Raw genomic sequence first — 12,500 nt, forward strand, 5'->3', positions numbered from 1 at the left:
ACTCTATATTTTAAAAGCCTCCTAATAACGTCTCCACTGTGTTTTACAAATTTATCAGACTCTAAAACTATTCTGGGTCAAACATTTATGGAGCTTTTGAGAGGAGACGACCGGATGGCAGTTTGGGCTGTTCTAGTCTTTTATTATAGAACACCTTCCTGCTACACACACACACACACACACACACACACACACACACACACACACACACACACACACACACACACACACACACACACACACACACACACACACACACACACACACACACACACACACACGAACACAGCCTTCCCTGTGTCCACTGTGTTTGCAATCTCCTGGTGTGGAATGTGACATGCAGCATTTTCACTCTCGGCTGTCACGCTGCAGCTTAAGAACCCCGCCATGTCTCTGCTGAGAGAGAGTTACATAAGCCACACACAACATGGGAAGTAAAAAAGGTCTAATGGAGTGAGAGAGAAGGAGTGTGTGTGTGTGTGTGAGAGAGAGAGAGAGAGAGAGAGAGAGAGAGAGAGAGAGAGAGAGAGAGAGAGAGAGAGAGAGAGTGATGAGGTGCCGAGAGTGAAGGCAGGGTACTGTGTAAAGGAACTGGAGATAGGGGGAAAGGGAGATGGAGAGAGGAGTGAGTGAGTGAGAGAGAGAGAGTGGGGAAGAGGAGAGGGAGAGAAAGTATAGAACAGGAGGGACACATTCAAGTGGGGTGGAGAGAATGATGAAGGGGCGAAAGAGAGGAAGTGAGAGGGAGAAAGAGGGCTAGAGTGAGACCGTGTGAAAAAAGGAAAAAGGAACAAAACAGTTGGAGTGGGAGGAAGAGTGTGATGAAGGGGCAGAGAGAGTGGAGGACAGAATGAGAGAGGGATGTGGGGGGGAGGGAGCAGATGGAAAGATAGAATGGACAGGGGGATGGAGAGGTGGTGAGATGAAGAGAGAGAGAGAGGTGGAGATGAGAGGGAGGGAGTTGTGCTTGTGTGACCGTGGTTGGTTGGTTGGTGGGCAGCAGCGGCGTGTTTGGGTCTAAAAATAGACTAGCACACTAACATGGTTTCCTATGATTGGCCCGCCTCGCCTCTCTGCGTGATGAGGACACAAACATTTTTTTTTTTCTGTTGTGCTTGTGTTTGTGTGTGGGTGGGTGGGTGTGTTTGCGCTTGTGTGTGTGTGTGTGTGTGTGTGTGTGTGTGTGTGTGTGTGTGTGTGTGTGTGTGTGTGTGTGTGTGTGTGTGTGTGTGTGTGTGTGTGTGTGCGCGTGCGTGCAGGGTTGCTGACATGGGGGGACAAAGGGGGCAATTGTCCCGGGCCTCGGGAGAAAGGGGGCCCAGAATTGGCTCCTCATTCCAATTTTTATGTATTTTATTTATGTATTTTCAGACATCTTTGTCCTGGGCCCGACCAAAGCTGTCAGTGGCTGTGTATGTGTGTGTTTGTGTGAGTGTGCGGGTATACTTGCATATGTGTGTGTGTGTGTGTGTGTGTGTGTGTGTGTGTGTGTGTGTGTGTGTGTGTGGTGTATGCTCTGTGTGCTAACGCAGCCCCTTGAGGGCAGAATCAGCCACTTGACCAGGCTCATTGTTTGACAGGCAGGCGTGCTCCGGGAGAAAGACTTGGCTCGCCAGGAAGTAGAGCGCACCAGATTTACACTGCCTTTGGCACTCACACGCGCTCACCCACCCACACACACTAAAACACACACACACACTAAAACACACACACACACACACACACACACTAAAACACACCCACACACACACACACACTAAAACACACACACACTCACTAAACACACACATACTAAACACACGCACACACACACACACACACACACACACACACACACACACACACACACACACACACACACACACACACACACACACACACACACACACACACACACACACACACACACACACACACACACACACACACACAATACAGTAGTTGCTTGCTTTGCAGTCCTATTTTAAGAACTCCTCCTTCTTTACCAATACATCAATATGTGACCAAGCAAGGGAACGGCTGGAAGATTTGTAGAACGTCCAGACTGATGCCAAAGAGATATTTTATTTTTCTCTGCGTCATCTCTTCTTCTGATGTTTATTGTCCATGGTGACACCACACAGTATGTGGTTCTCTGGCCTTGGTGTCTGAGTTAAAAGGGCAGCACAGACATCAAACAAAGCCACAGTTAACGCCACCGTTGTGCAGTGATGGTCACGCGCCTTTTGGTCTGTCCTCAGTCAAACTCTCTGCTACACACACACACACACGCACAAACACACACATGCACAAACACACACACACACACACAAACACACACACACATGCACAAACACACACACACACACACACACACACACACACACACACACACACACACACACACACACACACACACACACACACACACACACACACACACACACACACACACACACACACACACACACACACACACACACAGCAGTGGTGGTTGCCAGCAGCCCCCGTCGTCCACCAGTGAGGGGGGCTTCCAGAGAAGGGTTTATCCCATAGCCAGCCAGTGAGTGAGTGAGTGGGCGGACATGGCACGAGACTGCAGTTTTTCAAAGCCATGGAAAGCCTTATTCTAGTCAATGGCTGCCGAGAAACAGCGTCTTTGGGCTGTTGTTGTTGTAGTAGTTGTTGTTGTTGTTGTTGTTGATATGCTCTGGGATTTGAAAATAAACATGGGAGCCTGCTTTCACATTGAAGCAGAACTCTCATAATTAGAAATATTTGGAATTCTAGTATTGTTGGGTTTTCTGAGTGGCCATCTCTTTTTCGGACATCCGTTGTCTTTCCCTGAAACTTTTTGCCCTCAGTACGTCTCAATCATTGCTGTGCCACTTAGTTGTCAAGTACAATGACAGGGTGTGTGTGCGTGCGTGCGTGCGTGCTTGTGTGTAGAGAAGAATCAGCCTCGTTAAACTCAATTTTGAAACTTTTTCGACTTTGGCTGAATTGTTCAGCAGGGCCTTCCCCTCGGAGCTAAATGTGGGCAGGCCTTCCTCCTCTTACGCAGCTATTTATGTCCTCATTATTATGCGTCCGTGCCGCCGGTAGGGATGTTTACTGCACCAGGTGTCTTATTGTGTATCCAGGCCTGTCACAGCTTTTTGCTCTTGGTTCCCGAGAGAGGAGGATGAGGAGGTGGGATGATAATCCTCCTCTGTTTTTTTTGCCGATGTCTCGGTAATGACTCAGAAAGAGTTTGGTCTGGGACTTACGAAGCATCTCCTCTCAGCCCAACTTCAGTGAATGCTGAGTCTTCACGGACGTGGTGTGTTTTTGGTTAGTTATTCTGTTACGCTGTTCAATCCCCAGCTTTCTTTCCCCCAGCTTGTCTTGTCTTTTGAGCACAGGAATAGCATCGTGGCTTGGGAGTGTTATGATGATATCCCTTTAGGGGAGGTGTTTTTTTTCAAGGCCATTAAAAGATGTTTTATTTGTCACATCAGGCTCCGAGCCGTTGTACTTCCAAATTCACAATACGGCTGCTGTAGACTTCGCAAATGCCTTCAGGGTACTCAGCTCAGCCCTCTGTGTCTGTTTTATATATTAGGAAAAAAACATGCACGTAGGCCCTACGACCTTCTCCAGATATTAATTAAGTCAAATCGAAAGTTGCCTTACTACTAGTATAGCTTTTGAAATGCAGGTTAATTGTTTCCAAAAGGATAAAGAATGACACAGCAGTCCCTTTGCAGAATAACAAATTGAGTGTTCAGCTGGGTGGAAGTGAGGAAATAGAACAGGGGAACAGGGGAGTAAACAGTGCCATTCAATTGTATCTGCCTTAATCTGCCTCTATATAACCACCTTGTATTAAAGCGCAGTACAGCTTGTTGTCTGTCCCCACGCAGACGCACTGCACTGCAGACACAAAGTCCTATTCAGTGTCTGATGTCTCCATTGAGTGAATGCCTTATTTTGTGTTTGTCATTTCCTGTGTCGGTGATATTGAAGGTTATAGTCAGCGTGTCGACTGCGCCGCCATAATCCATTTGGTTCGGGGGGGGATATGAGGGAGAGTCATCAGGCTTTGTGTCTTAATGGAAATCAGCGTGTCTCTCTGTGCTACAGGATGGCAGCGCAGATTTTAATTGTAAATTCAAGCCTGTGGCGATGTTAGCTACTGAGAGAGAAAACAGAGAGAAAGAGAGGGAGAAAGTGTGTGTGTGCGTGCGTGCGTGCGTGCGTGTGTGGAGAGAGAGCGAGAGCGAGAGTTAGTCCATTAGTGTGTGTGTGTGTGCGCGCGTGCGTGCGTGTGTGTGTATCTCTATCCTTCAAGCGAGCTATCTAGTCGCCGTGTTCTAAACGAGCTTTCATCAAGGGAAATGAACCCTGTTTATGCGGCAGCGTTCGTGTTCACATTCCCCAAACCGCAACCCTGTCCTGGGAGATACGGATCACTGGATGTGGTGCACTTGCTCTCTGAGAGTGAGAGAGAGGAGAGAGGAGAAGCACAGGGGACTTCTGTGACACTCCATAGTCTTTGGTACAGTTCTTAGCAATGGCTATTTGCTACAGTGACAAACAATCATATTGACTGATGAATAAAATGTGCGGTACTCTTGTCTGAGCTTTTGCAGGGGCATGTACTGTACCAGTCATAAGCCTCACTGGTGATGCTGTCACATTTGTCATTGGGGGAAAACATTTCAATTCTGTCAGCAAGTGTATATTTTGGCTCATGCAATATGAAAGGGTGTGTTCAGGTGTGAGAGTGAATTTGGAGAATTCACAGCTGGGAAAGATTGCTTTTTTCAGCCTCCATTCCAATCCTCACATCTTCAAAACACAGTGCTGTTTCTACTTGTTTGGGCTGCAGTGATGGCGATGAGAGTGTGGATTCTGTTTGCATGCATCAGAGGTATTCGGACAGTGTTTGCACGCCTCTGGATGTGTGTGTGTGTGTGTGTGTGTGTGTGTGTGTGTGTGTGTGTGTGTGTGTGTGTGTGTGTGTGTGTGTGTGTGTGTGTGTGTGTGTGTGTGTGTGTGTGTGTGTGTGTGTGTGTGTGTGTGTACTTGAGTGTATGTATGTGTGTGTGTGTGTTTGTTTGTGTGTGAGAGCCCGTACGTGTCTGTCTGTGTGTGTGCGTGTGTGTGTGCGCGCGTGTGTGTGTTTGTGTGTGTGTCCGTGCTTGAGTGTGTGTATGTGCGTGTGTTTGTTTGTTTGTGTGTGTGAGCCTGTACGTGTCTGTGTGTGTGTCTGTCTCTCTGGAGTGTGTGTGGTCATGCTCCGGTCCACCTGAAGCAGACGAGGTGTATTGTTGTTGCTGAAACACATGTAAATAAGGCAGCGCAGTCAACCCTGCCTACGTCAACACACACACTGATTACCATAACCCCCCCTCTTCATGTTTCTCTCATTGGTCATCTCTCTCTCTCTCTCGCTCGCTCTCTCGCTCTCTGTCTCTGTCTCTGTCTGTCTGTCTCTCTTTCTCTCTCTCTCTCTCTGTCTCTCTCTCTCTCTCTCTCTCTCTCTCTCTCTCTCTCTCTCTCTCTCTCTCTCTGTGTGTCTTTCTCTTGCCCTCTCTCTCTCTCTCAAACACACACACACACACACACACACACACACACACACACACACACACACACACACACACACACACACACACACACACACACACACACACACACACACACACACACACTAAAATCTGCTTTGAATTTCAGAGAAATTCATATATGTCATCTATTCTCCGTTGTACCGTATTAGCCCGAATATAAGACGATCCTGATTATAAGACGACCCCCCATTTTCAGGCTCATGTTTTGGGGAAAAAGGTTTTTTGAAGACTTAATTTTGTTTCACATTTGAACTTTTTCTCAAAATGCAGTTTTTAATTTGTTGGAAAATCTGAGGCTTTTTACAAAGAACAAATTTCACAATATAATTTTCATGGAATTTCCATGATATAAGACCACAGATGGCTACTCATATCCTTTTCCTTTCTTTACTCACTTCACCTGTCAAGCGCCAATAGGCACCGTAACAGGCTACAGCCGTCTGGGCCCGCCTGTTTAAAGTGCGACGCAACATAGCCTACATTCAGAGTCTGAGCCAGCCAGGCAGGCAACCAGTCCAGTAGAGATAGGCAATCTATTGTGCAATGCACAGATTTTGCGAAATGCTTCGTTGACAGCAATATCTAACCAGCAGCCGTCTCGCCAAATCGCCGTTCATTTTATGCATCCAAAGTTTTCCGTTGGACTGTAGAAACCGAACGTGACCAAAGGCAGATTGACGCATTGCACTTGAAACCCATGCGCTGCCTATCAGGACCACGTTGACATTAAAAGTCCGATTGATATTCATTTCGTACCAAGGGTAAAACTCCTAGTGATTTTATATGAACAAGACAATCTCTTGCCCTAACCATTATTCTGTGTTGTTGCATCGTTGCGAGGCATATCGTCGCTTTGTCGCGCACACACAGATGACCATTGATTGGCTTATGACAGCATCCAAAACTTAGCCTACAGGTTGTTCGTCAAATCACCCTTCATTTCTTTAGTTCTAGTGGCGTTATCGGCTGACCAGAGAGAACGACCAAAGCTTTCCTGATGAGACTGTAAAACCAAACACAAATAAAAGCAGATCAACAAGCCGCGATTGACTTGTGTTTTTCCCCTTGCACTGTCGTCCGCATCGCGTTGACATTGACAGTTGATAGACGTGCGGTGCAACTGTCATAACGAAATAAGCATCTGCAAATTTGATATGGACAAAACAATCTCTTAACCCATCCATTATTGAGTTTTGTGGCATTGTTGTGAAGCATAGGCTAATGGCCGAATTCAGGTTAAGTTAAAAAAAAATATATAATTTTTTTTTTACTTTTTTCTCTAGCGCGCGGAAATAAGACGACCCCCCTTTTTAGAGTACTATTTTTAGAACAAAAACCACGTCTTATATTCGGGCCAATACGGTATAGTGTGTCTTCCTCGTAATTCACAATGGAAGTGTACCAGTGAAAAGATATGGCCTATACATTTCCTGAGGGTTATATCATTCGATATGGGGATAAAAACTTGTCATATTGTTTTTTATCTTAATTCTTTCGAGGGGTGGTGGGTAGAAGTGTGCACAATGTATTGCTCAAACACATGGCAGAAATATTTGAGGAAGTTGATTTTTCTTTCTTTCTTTCCTTTGTTAACATTTCCATATGTGCTATGACAATATTGTATTTCCCTTTCCTCTCATCATATTAGCGGGTAAAATAAATCTAGTGCGAACAGCAGCATTGAGAATGTGTGCCCTTCCAGCAGCCAAAACACACAGCGGGCCGTGTACCCACATTCCACTGTGGGCTCAGGAGTATTACCTTTTTTAGATGCTTATCCTGCCTGGGTGGTCAGACCAAGACCAAGGCCAAACCTTCAAGCCCTTAGATGTTATGTCCTCTCCTCTTCCACGCTCATGGAAATGTGTCAGGGGGTGAGAGACACAACAGGGTTATGAAAGGGGTATAAATAAGTCCTGTTTATGTGATTGTGCCCCACTAGCCTGTTGTCTTTATTTGCCTGTCACGGTTTCTCCCTTTTCTTTTCTTTTTGGTCTGTCTGTTTTTCTGTTACTCCCTCTTTCTTTCTTTCTTTCTTTCTTTCTTTCTTTCTTTCTTTCTTTCTTTCTTTCTTTCTTTCTTTCTTGCTTACTTGTTTTATTTCTTGCTCACTTAGATATTTTTCTTTCTTTCCTTTCTTTCTCTCGCTTTTTCCTCTTTCTCTCTCTCTCTTTCTGCCCCCACTCTCTATATCTCTCTCTCCCTCCTTCCATCTGAAAATAGTAAGCTACCATGAAATGGCTTCAGTTTCTGCCTGTTGTTTCTATTCTGTCTATTTGTGTGGCTGTGTATTTGGCTGGAGGTCTGACTCAGGGAGGTGGGGTGTGTAGATAGATAGGCCCTTGATGATTGGACCAGTACCAAATGGGCAAAATCTCTCTTCTGGTGCTCAGAGAGGGAACATGGGATAATGACATGGACTGGGAGCTGTAAAACCACCCTCAAGGCAAATAGATGGTGTGTGTGTGTGTGTGTGTGTGTGTGTGTGTGTGTGTGTGTGTGTGTGTGTGTGTGTGTGTGTGTGTGTGTGTGTGTGTGTGTGTGTGTGTGTGTGTGTGTGTGTGTGTGTGTGTGTGTGTGTGTGTGTGTGTGTGTGCACGCGTTAGAGAGAGACAGCATTTTTGTGTTCTTGTTTGTTTGTTTGTTTGTTTGTGTATAGTATGTTCAAGTACTTTTATTTGTCACATACATGGTAATTGTAGTGAAATGATGATAATGATGTGTTGTATGTAGTGTGAGTGTATGTGAGTATGTGTACTGCATGCTTGAGCTTGTTTATTAATATGTGTCCTATGGGCTCGCATACAAATGTATCATGAAGCATTTCAGTAAGTGTACGGTACTCTGTTCTTAAGTGTGACTTTCCTTGTTTATTTTCCGCCATGAATCTTCATTAGCAGTGATATATGTTGAGTACAAGAGCAATTATGATTACATGTATACACATGCAAGGACACACACACACACACACACGCACACACAGTTCTCTCTCTCGCGTGCGTGCTCTCACTCTCTCTCTCTCTCTCTCTCAACATCAAATCAAATCAAATCGTGCTGTATTGGCATGAATGACGAAATTACTGTTGCCAAAGCAAGGTACATAATGTGAGAAAAAAATAAACTAAAATGGACGTAGTTTAATAGTAATATTACTTTAAAAAAATGTTTTCATGAAATGACACACGCACACACACTCGCTCCATATGCCCAAGCTCATGTCTGTATCCACCTCTCCCTCTCTCCTCTCTCTCTCTCTCTCTCTCTCTCTCTCTCTCTCTCTCTCTCTCTCTCTCTCTCTCTCTCTCTCTCTCTCTCTCTCTCTCTCCCCACACCAGGCTCCTCCAGGGCTGAAGAAGAACCTGTTGAGGACGTACGAGTCGTGGAGTGTGGAGCAGGTGAGCAAGGGGGGGATGCTGGTTCGCTCCCAAGCCCTCTTCTGCCTCGCCTGGTTCCACGCCGTCTGCCAGGAGAGACGCAATTACATCCCACAGGTACGGTACTACCAAGACAGGCACACACACAAGCACACATGCTATTGCTTCAGTACAAATATGCATGCATGTATTGCACACACAACGTAGATATTATACGTTGAGTAGATATTCCAGTCATTTTCAAATTGTTTTGGATAATGTTGGATCATTGACGTTTACTACTTAAAACTACTACTAAACGGGGGGTGCAGCGCGCTAAGCCCCCCACATTTGGGCTTGCATGCCCACCCTCGGGGACCCCGGTTCGAGTCCGGCCGGGGTCATTTCCCGATCCTCCCCTGTCTCTCTGCCCCATTCGCTTCCTGTCACCATCTTCGACTGTCCTGTCAAATAAAGGCATAAAAGCCCATAAAAATATATTTAAAAAAAAAAAACTACTACTAAACTAATTGGTAGTTAATTAATAAGCAATCAATACACAAAAACCCTTTTCATTTATACAACAGTGCCATCAGTTGCTGTTGCACCCTGACGTTTACAACAACAACAACAAAAAACAGATGATTTTACAGTTTGTCTAACATACTTTTTGAAGGAGAGAGAATTTTCTTGCATAGATAAACATTTTCTCCTAATATGTGCTCTGCGCACCCAGACCCTGTTGACCTAACAAGCAGGCTTACTGTGCAGTATGGCCTCCTACACAGCGTCATGGTTCAGGTGCTTGGCTTATACTTGAACGCATAGAATCAGACACAGGCACACACACACACACACACACACACACACACACACACACACACACACACACACACACACACACACACACACACACACACACAGGCCCAGTTTCATACACAGGCTGCTTGGCAGTGAGGTATGACCACCCACTCAGCTTCATGCTTCAGGTCCTTGGCCCTCAACGCCACCTTAACACGAGATGGCCACACACATGCATAATCTCACACACACACGCACACACATGCCCGTATACACACGCACACGCGTGCGCGCACGCGAACAGCTTCTAGGCAAGGTGTTGCTCCACCTCGTCTGCACTGCAGTAGAATATGATGCCTCCACCTGTGCTACGATCCTCTTCATCTAACACTCATCACCAGCATGGAGATTACCGCAGGTTCATCTGATGGGGAGAATGAACTGGAACAGAACATTGTGTTTTAACATGGTAAAACACTGAATGCAGGGCTGCTGAGCTGACATCTGAAAAGGTCTCTCCTCAATAGTTTTAAAAACACAGGATATGATGTTATTTTCCCAAAGTGCCTTTGGCTCTGCATGACAGGGACGTCCTCCTCCATGAGCCAAGCTTGTGCCTGACCGCATACAGTGCTTGTACCTGATGGGGTCCTAATTCTCTGCCCCTCCTTTCTCTGGGCCCGGCACAACTGACCCCTTAGTCCCACTCTGTTGGCGGGTCTGCTGAATGGAGCGAGAGACATACAGAGAGAGACAGAGACAAATGCAGTGGAAAGGGAGTGAGTGAAAGAGTGAAAAAATATTGACAGAGAAGAGAGAGACACAGTGAGCGAAAGAGAGGGCAGAGCTGAAAACAAAATGGAGTGCGGCGTCTGCTCTGCCGGCTTTGCTTTGGCAGCCATGTGTAACGGGAAACAATTACGGTGGCACAACACAAAGATGGCGGCTGTCACAATGTGCTCGTCCCTGTATCCGCCCGGGACTGCTGGCCGCAGTAATTAAGTCCACAATTATTTTCAGAGCTAGAGCCTTTTGAAGGATCCAGTGTTATTAATTAATTCTCCTCCTCCTCCCCTCTCTCTCTCTCTCTCTCTCTCTCTCTCTCTCTCTCTCTCTCTCTCTCTCTCTCTCTCCCCCCCCCCTTCATTCTCTCATTTTGTTGCTGTTGCGCTTACTCTCTTTCTCTCTCTCTCAGCTCTATCTCTATCAGCTTTCTCTCTCTCTCTCTCTTTTTCTCTCTCTCTCTCTCTCTCTGTCTCTCTCTCTCTCGTTTGTCATCTACTATGTCTCTCTCTTTCTCCTCCCTCGATTCTCTGCGTCCCCTCTTCTCTCTGGTTGTATTTGCACCGGTGGTCACCAGTCCTGTTCTTTATTAATGGAGGTTAATTACTTACCTTTTCCGTGGGAAGCGATTGTGTGAAAATCTGCCCGCGGCATGCTTTTCTGAGGCCTCCTGTTCATTCATCGCCTGTCATTTATTCTTGGTGGTTTTTTTCTATCCTTTACATTCCACCCCTATACTCTAAGACGCACGCATGCACGCACGCACACACATACACACACACACACACACGCAGAGGCTCACATGTGCACACACTGCACATCCTTTTCTCTGCAGCCTGAACGTGCCTCTTATGTTAATGTGTCATACATGACTACTGCTCAATCCTAAACACTCTCTCTCTCTAATACTCTCTCTAATCGCCTTCTTTCTTGCTCACTCGTGCATGCCCTCTCTCTCTCTCTCTCTCTCTCTCTCTCTCTCTCACACACACACACACACACACACACACACACACACACACACACACACACACACACACACACAAACCCCCCCATTTACATATTCACTTATACATTATTTATTCTTACTTAAAAGATTAGAAATATTAAGATCAGAGATTGAAGATACTTAACATTTGGCTGAGGAAGGAAAATTCATAGATAGAGTGCATTTGATAGAGTGCATTTGATCTGATTTTGGGAAGGAGGGGCTTTGGCATCAAGAACATGTGGTGGGTGGGTATGCATGTGTGCAAGCCTGCACTTTTATGTTTTTATGATAAACTTAAAAATTCACTGCTGACCTTAAATGTCCCACAGCAGTGGTGCCCAGCCACTCCTCTATCCTGTTAGAAAACACCCTGAGAGCCCTGTGGAAGCCTGGACTACGCTGCAGTAGTCCTAAGAAAGGCTGCCAGGCCAGAGTGCTTTCCCAGACTAAATGACTTCAGGCCAAGCCCCAGGCTGCAACCTTCATACAGATTTCATAAAGGCATCAGTCACTCCTCCTCCTCCTCCTCCTCCTTCTTCTCCTCCTCCGTGCTCCTGTGTTTTTTTGGTTTTTTTTCCCCCACCCCTGTTTCCAGGACCATCATTTTCTTCTCAGGTCCACTCCACTTAATCTCCAGCTGGCCCATCTTCTATTGTCCGTCGTTATCTAATTCCCCTTAGTCTCAGAGTATTGCTCACTGTATTTCTCGTGGATTTGTAGTTGCGCCAGGTTGTGTCAGTACCAAGGTCAAACTTACTTGTCAATTTGTACGCATTTTCATCTTCCCGTCTTTCCCCTCTCCCAGTTTATTTAAGGGATAATATATCCACTGCGATACTTCTGTTTTTGTGGTTGTTGTTTTTTTTATTTATTTTTTTTAACAAATGTATCTCAAATTATGGCACTGACTGTAGTATAGCACCCTCAAGTATGTGCTCTCTATTGGATGCCACTGGTACACAAGTGCACAATGTCCAC

At 45.8% G+C, this 12,500-nt stretch overlaps 1 protein-coding gene across 1 annotated transcript in view; it reads left to right on the top strand.

Annotated features, from left to right (window-relative positions):
• Nucleotides 1–12,500, top strand: part of dync2h1 (dynein cytoplasmic 2 heavy chain 1) — a 346,171-nt gene that overhangs the window by 241,874 nt on the left and 91,797 nt on the right. The window contains exon 81 of the mRNA XM_063205480.1: nt 8,930–9,085. Within this exon, the coding sequence (XP_063061550.1) occupies nt 8,930–9,085 (156 nt within the window). The remainder of the gene's footprint in view (nt 1–8,929; nt 9,086–12,500) is intronic.

Source organism: Engraulis encrasicolus, chromosome 8 (assembly GCF_034702125.1).
Source record: "Engraulis encrasicolus isolate BLACKSEA-1 chromosome 8, IST_EnEncr_1.0, whole genome shotgun sequence".
Lineage (NCBI taxonomy): Eukaryota > Metazoa > Chordata > Actinopteri > Clupeiformes > Engraulidae > Engraulis > Engraulis encrasicolus.